Here is an 11499-nt window from a genome sequence, read left to right as displayed (position 1 = left end):
CGTCTTCCTTCTATTACGAACTGAATAACACTCTACCAATTGCTAACTGCTGCAGATATATTCGTCTACTGATTTCATAGTGTGCCAGGCATTTCTTTTATATTAAACAGTGTGAGTCACCCCCACCATGAAACCGTGAAAGATTCACATTGCTAGTTGCTATCCACTAGAGATGCCTGACGTCACAGCCAAGCCCATCTCCCAACTTGATGCGATAACAGTTGCCGGTACGAGCAAGCAGTGGTCGTTGCGGTCTCGGAGAGGGTAGACGCTAGGCAAACAGTCCTCGGCTGCCGTTGTGTCACCATGGATAGCGGGGCTAGAGCGAACCTTCATCGCTTCAGGAGAGGTGAGGGCAGACCGATGAATACGCATTACTCTGCCACACGTCGTGGAGTGAACATGTCGCTCTCTAGCCGTTGAACGGTTATTGCTGTGACGTCACTCCACTACTAACTTGGTGCCCTAACACCGATGGAGCATTTATTACTTGGAGGATCTTCGAAGTATGCAGACGTATGTTTGTACATAGACAAACAAGCACATGATGAAACCCTGTACCGTGCATTCTCCTACACACACACATAAACACACAAAATCTCATATGAAAAAAAAATCTGAACGATCCATGCACCAGACACTTCAAGGTCACAACGCCTTGACTTCACTGCACAACAAAAAAACTTCACCAAACAACAACCAATAAAAAAAGCAATTAATACGTCATAGTGGTGGGGGGAGGCCGAGAATCAGCTGTAAACAACTACTGATAAGAATCAATAAACAATGTGGTTTGAGATATCAGTTGATGTTTTTTCACAGAAGATGTTTCTTCCTGTGACATGTAGGGAGGGAGTGGTTTTCACGCCTTCATTCATATCATAAATACCAGAAATTTACCTAGTCGAATCACTTTCGCAGAGTTTATCATCAGCGTAGCACGTTGTCACACTGTGTTTGCTAAAAATACTAAGAAAAACGACTTAGAAGTTACCAAAAAATTTTTAACACATTTTCACCAACAACAACATCGTGAAACAAAAATGTAAGTAGATTTTTCATGATTTAAGGACTTGTGTTCAAATAGTTTCATTTTACAGATGGATATTTCTGAAATTAATGGCTGTACTCTTGCAGAATTGAAAGAAACAGTGAAATTATCGGAGTTACCAAAGGACGAACCACAAATCATACATGATATGAAAATTGTCAACAGCAAGTATGGGGAAACCACCCTCATAGATTTGGAGGAGACAAGTGTTTTTCTTCCACAAAGATGCACACCAGTGATGAAGAAAAATTTATCCAAATTCGTACCTAAGAAATACGGACTAGTTTTTCGAGGACATAGTTCCCAAAAAATTTTATTTGAAATTATTGAATTATAAAGGTTAGTAATTGTTAAGTTCAAGTGATATTTGTGACCATGGCTGAGGATATGGGTGTGGTTAGTGATGGTATAATTAGCATTTTTCAAAAGGCTTTTTCTGAAATTTCAAAATCCTCCACAATTTCAGAACGTGAACATTGGATTAAATTAGCCAATAAACATATTAGATTGATCAATAGAGCTATTTTGAATTCAGATGTGACTCACGGCACTTTTGTGAAATTGCAAACAAATTTATCTCACTTGAAACGCTTTCGAATGTTAGTCAAAAAAATATTTAATGAACATGTGGGTGGTGGTGGTGAATCATTAAAAGAGAAAAGAAGTGGAAGGGTAAAATGGGAGGATATTCAATCCTCTTTTGCAAGACGCATACGAACTGGAGTTATTATAAATTTGAAACACATAGATGTTGAACAATTTTTTGAAGATGCATATTTTCTTTTCAAAAATAGAATTACTCGTATTTTGAAAAAAAAAGGACCTGTTAAAGTAAATTCTGTTTTTTGTGGGGAATATATCAAAAATAATAATAATCAATCCATGAGTGAATTTAAATATTTTCATTCAAAAAATGTTGTTATTGACCATGGGAGTGAATTGAAAAATTGGTTTCAACAACATATCAAAGATATAATTTTCAATAAATTATCCGAATTTCAGGAACGAGATAGTGGTTGGGCTTTAAGGGGTATAGTCAATTTGGAAATTAATATCAATAAATTTGAAATAGGAAATGGTTCATCTTTCATTGAACTTCCACATCAAATTGCCAAAAAAATGGCGTGTATCAATATTAAAAATAATGACAATGCTTGTTTCGCATGGTCGATTGTCAGTGCTTTGTATCCAATTCATTCTGGAAATAATACAAATAGGACTTCTTCATACCCACATTTCTCACAAGTTTTGAATTTGAAGGATATTGAGATGCCTATGAAGTTGAACAAAATAACAAGATTCGAAAAGCTCAACAATATCTCTATTAATGTGTACACTTTGGAAAAGAAAAAAAAGAAATCAAAATTTAATGTAGTACCAGCTCGTTTGACTAATGATAAAATGGATAGGCATGTCAATTTACTACTGATTCAAAATGAGTATCATGTGAAACCAAAAAAATATGGGTCTTTGGAAACTGATGAGGATGAAACTGAAATTACATATCATTACTGTTGGATAAAGAATCTCTCTAGATTATTGTCATCTCAAGTATCAAAAAATGATCACAAGCTTTTTTTTTGCGATCGTTGTTTGAATCATTTCACTAGCCAAGAAAAAGTGAATGCACACCGTGTTGAATGTGTTGAAATGAAGAATGAATGTAAAATTTCTTTTTCGAAAGAAAAATTTATACAGTTCAAAGATTATGTTTTTAAGGAAAAAATTCCATTTGTTATATACGCTGATTTTGAATCATTACTTTTGCCATTCCAAGAGAAAAAAGACTTGAATTCATCTCGTTATCAAAAACATGTTGCTTATAGCGCAGGTTATTATGTAAAATGTTCCTATGATGACTCTCTATCTCATTTCAAAGGTTATCGAGGACCTGATTGTATGGAGTGGTTCTCAAAACAAATGGAGGATGAAGCTTTACTCATTCAATCAAAAATCAAAAATATTATACCCATGAATGAAAACATTAATTTGAATGATGCCACCGAAAATTGCCATATTTGTGAAAAACCTTTTAGAGACAATGATAAGATCACAAGAGATCATAATCATTTCAATGGGGATTTTCGGGGTTTTGCACATGCGCAGTGCAACTTATTGTACAAAAAAACTTTTGTGGTTCCGGTGGTGTTTCATAATTTTTCGGGTATGATTGTCATTTAATAATCAGAGCTTTGGCAAAGAATGGACGACTGAGTCTATTGCCAATGAATAAAGAAAAATATATTTCAGTCACCAAGTATGACGAAAATACAGACATCAAATTCAGATTCATTGATTCATTTCGTTTCTTAGGAGCCTCTTTGGATGCGCTCGTTTCCACTCTAGCTGAAGACAAGTTCCATATTTTGGAAAACGAATTTCAGTATTTACACACCGATGTAATCAAATTATTGACTCGAAAAGGAGTATTTCCCTATGATTACATAACCAATGTAGAAAAGTTGGGTGAGGGGCAGCTACCAAGTATCGAGCAGTTTTACAGTAAATTAAATGATATATGTATAAGTAAGGAAGACTATGAACATGCACAACAAAATTTGCACACAAAAATTTGGGGGAGTACAGCGATCTTTACATGAAAACTGACATAATGTTATTGAGTGTAGTTTTCGAAAATTTTCGTGATAAATGTCACATGACTTATAAATTGGATCCTGCTCATTTTTATACATTACCTGGTTATACTTGGAGCTGCATGATGAAATACACAAAATGCAAATTGGAAACCATACAAGATGTTGACGTTTTATTATTTTTGGAAAAGGGTATTCGAGGGGGTGTATCTCAGACATCTAATCGTTATTCTAAGGCTAATAATAAATATATGCTTGACTATGATTCTTCACAACAGTCCAAATACATTATGTACTATGATGTGAATAATCTGTATGGTCATGCAATGTGTCAGTATCTCCCCTATAAAGGATTTCAATGGATGGAAAATTTTGAAAATTTTGATGTAACCAAAATATCAGATGAATCATCTGAGGGTTATATTTTAGAAGTAGACTTGTCATATCCCGAAAATTTACATGATTTACACAAAGATTTACCGTTAGCTCCAGAACATCGTAAACCTCCAAATTCAAAAATACCCAAATTGATGACAACTCTTTTTGCAAAAGAAAAGTATGTTTTACATTATAGGAATTTAAAGCAGTATCTAGCAAATGGAATGATTCTCAATAGAATACATCGTGTTCTGAAATTCAAACAAGCTGCTTGGTTGAAGTCATACATTGACTTCAACACTAAACTAAGAGCTACCTCAAAAAATAATTTTGAGAAAAACCTCTATAAACTAATGAATAATGCCTGTTTTGGCAAAACAATGGAAAACAAAAGGAACCACAGAATTATTAAATTAGTTAGAAAATGGGAGGGAAGGTATGGAGCAAAAAATTTGATTGCAAGTCCAAAATTTGTTGATAGAACTGTTATAGAGAAAGACTTGATAGCAATTGAAATGAGAAAAACTGAGATAATTTTTGATAAACCATTATATATTGGAATGGCTATTTTGGACCTATCAAAAACTGTGGTGTATGATTTCCATTATCAATACATGTTACCTAAATTCGGTATTGACAATTGTAAATTGCTTTATACTGATACAGATAGTCTAATTTATGAACTCGTTTGTGATGATGTATATGCCACTATCAAAGAAGATTGGCATAAATTTGATACGAGTGATTATCCAACAGATAATATATATAATATTCCTCAAAGAAACAAAAAGGTGGTGGGGTTAATGAAAGATGAAAATAATGGACATATAATGACCGAATTTATTGGTCTTAGATCAAAAATGTATTCTTTTTTGGTTGAAGGGGGGAAATGTAGTAAAAAGGCAAAGGGTATCAAATATAATGTAGTGAAACAAAAAATAACTTTCCAGGATTATTTGAATTGTTTATTCGAACGAATTCAAAAGACATCAACTCAGAGGATTATTCAGTCAAAGTCTCATAATTTATATTCAATTGAACAAAACAAAATTGCTTTGAGTCCATTCGATGACAAACGGTTTCTATTGAGAGACTCAAATGACACATTACCTTGGGGGCACTATAGTATCCTAGAAGACTCAAATATCACTTGAAAACAATTACAATTACTTGATGTATACTGATGTAATAAAACAAATAAAAAAGTGATTTTTTTGTTGTATTTTTGAAATGAGAATTTTGAATAAAGGAAAAACAATTATATTTTGTATGTGTTTTATTTATAAAGTATGCGATTGTATGCTTACAATTGAGGATGGCAGCGAACCACCAGGTTTGTTAAGCTATAAAAAAGGTAAACATTGAATTTTCTCATCTGTTACATAAATCATACAGTAGCTTTTGTTTATAATAAAATGAATATTCACGTAAAGCATTAGCATACAGACTATCTATAGATGAGGCCTGACAAAAACCTTCTATAATTTCTTCCAAAGTCAAATTAGTTTTATTTTCACGTAACCATGATTGAATAATATGGAAAACACCCCGATAATAATCACAAAAGTTTATGGCATCCAGCAAAGCGATACGATCAGACAGCACTCCCATATGAGTGTTCAGGACATCGTTTACATCTTGTTGAAACAGCTCCATGTTTGTTGTATCCTTGGAAATGGAAACTTGTTTGGTATCACTTTCGATGTATTGTGTGACGTATATGTAGTCCCCGCAACGTGTTGTGATTGGATCATATTCATTTACATCGATTTGTGAATCAAAGAAATTTTCCTTTACTTGTTGCAGAATGTCAATGAGGGTCGCCCATTCATAAGTTGTTAAATTGATGGAATGAATGGAAAATTGTTGCTTCAATATGATGCATGGACTAAAGTCTCTGGATGGACTTAGACCACATCGAATTTCATAAGATGACATGGGGAATGTCATCAATAGTAATTGGTGTTCGTTTCGAGCAGCCATCTCGTACTGCCCCAATGCTCTGTCTATTGCGCTTAGAGTTTCGTTGTAATCTTCATCACCACTATCACACATTACTTCGACTTCACCACTACCATAACCACTATCGAGAGACATTTTTCAAACTGATTATCCTTTTGTATTTGCATGTGCTCTTATACCTTCAGATCACGTGGTCGAATTCAGATATTGTGTTTGTTGAATATCATTTCTACACAAAAGGCCCCTCCAATGCTATGTCAGCGTGCTTGTTTTTCATAAGATTCTATACAAAATCAACATTTTCGATCCAACTGTTGTGTTTGTTATCCAAACCCAACCATTTAACATACATTCTTTTACCTTTTTTTCTCAACACTTTTTCCACGAGATATATATCGGGATTTGCAGTTTTTTGCAATTCTTCCCCATAGAAAGCACCCTTGATAGGTGCACCCTGCATATCTTCTAGCATAAAGGTGGTGGGGTTGGTAATGTTGACTTTGATAATTTTGAATAATTCCGTAGTCCAATTGGGTGTGTAACCTTTTTCGAAAACATGTTTTGCCTTACTGATTCGCACAACATCGCCGACCTTGAATTTTCTCGGTCCAGCTATTTTCAGGTGGGCGTATATTGATTTGAGAATATGTTTTTCGTTGGCTTTGTTGATTTTCGATGGTTCTATGCCCGTCTTTGAGTGTCGCGTATCATTGTAGGATTTCGTTATTGCAGGCAAGACATTCAACCATTTGTAGGTGCCATTCAAACTGAAATATTTGAAAAGTCTTTCTTTTAACGTTCTTATGACACGTTCAGCCATTGAAGCCTTCATGATGCTGTATGTATTGTAGTGATTTATTCCATGTTTTTTCATTAAAGTTTGAAACTTATTGTTGTAAAACTCGGTCCCTTGATCGGTTTGTAAATTTTTTGGGCATCGCTTCGTATGTTCCAAAATATCCGAAAATGTTTTTGTGATTTCTTCCCCCGTTTTCGATTTCAACGGTCGTGTCCACACGAATTTCGAAAAACAATCGATGACGACGAGAATGAGTTTGAAATTTTGATTTTGATGAGCGTAGGATCTCATCTCAGCCAAGTCCATCTGCCACAGATCATCCAGGCCTTTGATAATGGTACGACGTCGAGGAAATTTTCTTCTAATTGGTTTATGCAGTTCACGGACAAGTTGAATCTTGTCTTTGGAAGCCATGTGACGCGACTGATGGTCGAGATTATCAAACTTGTTATTTTATTATGTTGATGCAAAAACTACATTTTTTATCGTGTTGATTTCCTTGATATCAGATTGTACTTTCGCTATATCCGAATTTATTTTGGAAATTTGTTTGGAAATATCACCTTGAAAGTGTTCCATCATGTCGTTTTGTTTGATTTCCAAAGTTTTCTTGTGCGAATGAACCAAATCGGTGATTTCTGTTATTTTCTTCAGCAAATCTGCTCGAATACTTTCAATATCACTAACATATTGTTGATTGAATTTTTGGTAACGCACCACCGCCTCGTTATTGCGTACCATATTTGTTTGTACCATTTGAATAAAATTGGTATTAAGTGATTGAAATTTATGATCGAATCGTTTGTTCACATTCTCCTGTTTTTCAATGTCATTACTCATGTTTGCTACTTTATCATTAACTCGCGTTATTTGTAGTTGGCATTGATCGACTTGCTCTCGCATTTTTGTCAGATTTTCATTCACTCGAACCATTTGTTTTTGATATTGACCACTTTGATTCCGTATAGTCACATCAATTTTTTTCTCAACTTCATCCATGTACTCTTTGTTGACTGCATCAGATGCGTTCGTAGGTCTCTTCACATTACACAATTTCAAATTATCAAAATCGATGTTGCCATCGGGTGTATGTAGCAAACCTCCACTACTGCCTACAGCTGATGTTGTAGAATGCTTTCGCTTCCTATTGGAGCTACGCCCGAACTTGTCGATAGTCATGATGGAAATGTGACCCACATCGATATGATTGTAGTAATATGTGTTTTTCAACGTGATCAAAGTGTTCAAAAATGCTTGTTTCCACGCATTGAATTTTTGTCATTTTTTCGATACGATAAAGGTGACAAAATGAATGCTTTTTCCGAATCAAATTTTTGACTTTTTTTGGTGCGATTTCCATGTTGTTTTTGCATTATTTTTCATAGCGTGTTACAATGCAAATCATATGGGTTTTTGCACGAAATGATGGTTTGAAAAATACGTTTTTTTCGATACGATAAAGTTGATAAAATGAACCTTTTTTCGTATCGAATTTTTGACATTTTTTTGGTGCGATTTTCATGTCGTTTTCGCATTATTCATCACATTATATTTTTGGAATAAAATACATGTCATTTTCAGATGATTTATTATTGAATAATGTTGGCTTCTCTGAGTTCATTGAATATAGCTGTAATTTCATTGTCAAGTGACGTATTTCCAGCATCTTTCGAAGCTATAAGCAGCTTTAATCTATCGCATAACTCGTTCGGATCATCCCAATACACATACTCGAAGGGTTTGTCATTATATATCCAACGATGAGTATCGATGGTGTTCGTTTGTAGAATGCTGGAACCAACAACATCATTGCTATCGTAACCTTTACCAAGTGTTTGAGTTCGAAACATAGGTCTTATTATGCCGGACCATTTCCATTTTTGAGTTCCCTTCATGAATCCTCTGGCATTCAGGTGGGCTTGTGTTACGTCCAACAAACGTTTATAAGCGGCTTGATCCTCCTTATTGAAGTCTTCAGGTTCATCGAGAAAGATCAAATTATATAGCCCTGGAGTTCCTTTGAATGCGAATCCTTCAGTTGTAATATTACCACGTTTATCAAAGTCAATGTAGTTTTTACCGAGAATCCATTTCGAAGAGGACTCGTCATAAACTGGTCCATATATTTTATCGATTGAGTCGTCTTTAGCCCAGTGTTTCATGACATATTTGTGTGATATGGGTGGATATTGCTCCAGATATTCCATCATACTCTCCTCTGAAATATTTTCTATTGATGGTCGCGGTGATGGCGACTCGTGGAATACCTCATCATCCTTTCCCGACGTCTCTGCCACATCTTCAAGTGGTAAAAATTGTGTTTCTTCAAATGCTCGAGATTGATCGAATGATGGTTCCGTCTTTATTTCCTCTTTCTCCTCCTTTTTGACATGTCTCAAATGGCCCACCGATTTTTTGGAGATTTCAGCAATATCCTTCAGCGGCTTCGATATAGGTTGAAAAAACTTTTGTAAAGATTCATCCTCTTCAGACTTTCCCAATTTCAGAGCTAGATACTTTTTTCTTATACTTTTTGAAATTTCATTGATTTTGTTCTTGCGCACAACATCGACTTCTTTACTGAGTGGTTTCATATTGACGAATAACGTTTTCATCTCTATTCATACACACTTATGTACTTGTCGAAACCTTTTCGATATCGCCCCTTATTCAAATCGCATTCCTTGACAATGATAAAAGTTCCATACTTGTCACGCCAACATTCGGCACACATTTTCTTGAATCCATCGAAAGACATGTCGGGAGAGACGTGTTCATCGAATACATGTTTCAAATTCATTTCGTCTTGCTTGAACAATACAATCATATTGCAATTGTCACGTATTAGTTGTTTGGGTATCTTGGAATACGTCTGACACAAATAGATGGCATCAATGTCCTTATGTCGACCCATGGAATAATATTCACGAATTTTCTGCTGACCATCGCAGGCTACATCATCGAATATGAATATGGAATTTCGTTTGGCCGCCTCTGGACTCTGAATTTCTTCGTTGTCTTGAAATGGGAAATAACCAACTCCTTTGACTTTTTCCAATATCTCTCTAAGCAGCTGATACTTGGGTTGATAAAGCGACTTTGAGTACACGTAGACATTTTCGAATTTGGCTCCATTCGGATGAAATAATATCGATAATGCTGTGTTGGTTTTTCCACACCCTGATGGACCACATATGATGGCGCGAAACGAATTGGGCAACAACTTGCCATGTTTATTTCGATACTTGACACCATCATTCAAATAGTCCAAGTTGTCTATGGGTAACGTATTGTCTTGTGGAACGACTTCCATGTTCTGATTGGTGTTTGGGAGTTTCACTTCAATATGTAGCGTGCACATTGATGTCATATATCATTCCTAATGTTGACTTATCAAGGAGAAGGTGTCGTCAATACGCTAATCAATAAGCTGCCATTCGAATTACACTTACCTGGTTATCAGTATTGCGGTCCTGGTACGAAACTACAAGAACGTCTTGCACGAGGAGATCCTGGTATTAATCCACTAGACTCGGCTTGTAAACAACACGACTTGGCATATTCACAAGACAAGTCTCTTGAAGCCCGACATAGAGCTGATAAAGATCTGGAAGAAAAGGCGTGGCAACGAGTGAAATCTAAAGACGCAACATTTGGCGAGAAAGCGAGCGCTCTTTTCGTCACCGGAGTAATGAAGTCCAAACGCAAATTAGGAATGGGACGTGTGAAATCATTTCGACGCAGCATTTTGCAAAATATAATCAAAAATTGGAAGCCCACAACGAATGACGTAAAGAAATCCGCGGCATCCGCTCTTAAGGCGGCAAAAATGGCTGTTCAGAAAGCTGGAGGACGTAAGAAGATACGTATACCGAGAGTTATTCCATTCGAAGCAAAATCCGGAGGAATTTTACCACTCATACCCATATTTGCAGGTCTTTCAGCTTTGGGTTCATTGGTAGGAGGAGCGAGCGCTATCGCAAAAACTGTGATTGATGCGAAAAATGCCAAAAAGAAACTCGAAGAAGATCAACGTCACAATAAAGCTATGGAACATTTGGGCTCCGGTTTGTACCTACGCAAAACACCTCGAGGATATGGTCTGTTCCTAAAAAAACAACATCATCGCAAAGGACGAGGTCTTTACTTGAAAAAGCAAAAAAACTCCTGTTGAAGCTACCCCATAGAGCATTATATGATTCGGAAATCAAAAAATGTGCCCTTCAATTGAAAATACCACATTTTCGTGGAGTCTTTATGCGTGATACGTTGCCAACTTGTGGTCCACGGCTGCGAGAATGCGCTGTTTTGAACTTGGATTCTCAATTGAATGCAGGCACTCATTGGGTAGCTTACATTAAAAACGGCAATGCTGTACAATATTTTGATAGTTTTGGTAATCTCAAACCTCCAATGGAATTGGTTCGATATTTGGGAAGGGGTACAACGATTACATATAACAATGATCGACATCAAAACTTTGATCAGAGTAATTGTGGACATTTGTGCCTACAATTTCTACTTCACAATACCTGCAAAAATGTCTAGAGATAAATCTTTGCGGGATCTAACCGATTCTGAATTGAAAACTCTATCGATTGACTATTTGATTGAGAATGCTGAACCTTGGGAATTATTGGATGTATGGCATAAATTACCAAAGGACTACCAACATCGATTCGCTTTGCAGATTCGTTTACCATGTTTCATCCATT

The 11499-nt window shown here is 35.8% G+C and overlaps 1 protein-coding gene across 2 annotated transcripts; it reads left to right on the top strand.

Moving 5' to 3' along the window:
* The first annotated feature begins 785 nt into the window (after positions 1–785).
* Positions 786–3598, top strand: LOC141482339 (uncharacterized). Of its 2 annotated transcripts, none has more exons than XM_074175438.1 (2): positions 786–1045; positions 1138–3598. In XM_074175438.1, the coding sequence occupies exon 2, from the start codon at positions 1427–1429 to the stop codon at positions 3230–3232; it is 1806 nt and encodes a 601-aa protein (XP_074031539.1). In that variant the 5' UTR covers positions 786–1045; positions 1138–1426; the 3' UTR covers positions 3233–3598. The 2 variants fall into 2 exon arrangements, with proteins under 2 accessions (XP_074031539.1, XP_074031538.1); XM_074175437.1 differs by having other exon boundaries at positions 1101–3598.
* Positions 3599–11499: the final 7901 nt, after the last annotated feature.

Source organism: Leptinotarsa decemlineata, unplaced genomic scaffold (assembly GCF_025532065.1).
Source record: "Leptinotarsa decemlineata unplaced genomic scaffold, Ldec_3_MD MMD2_tig00001019_RagTag_RagTag, whole genome shotgun sequence".
NCBI lineage: Eukaryota > Metazoa > Arthropoda > Insecta > Coleoptera > Chrysomelidae > Leptinotarsa > Leptinotarsa decemlineata.
This window is presented reverse-complemented; position numbering and strand designations above follow the sequence as displayed.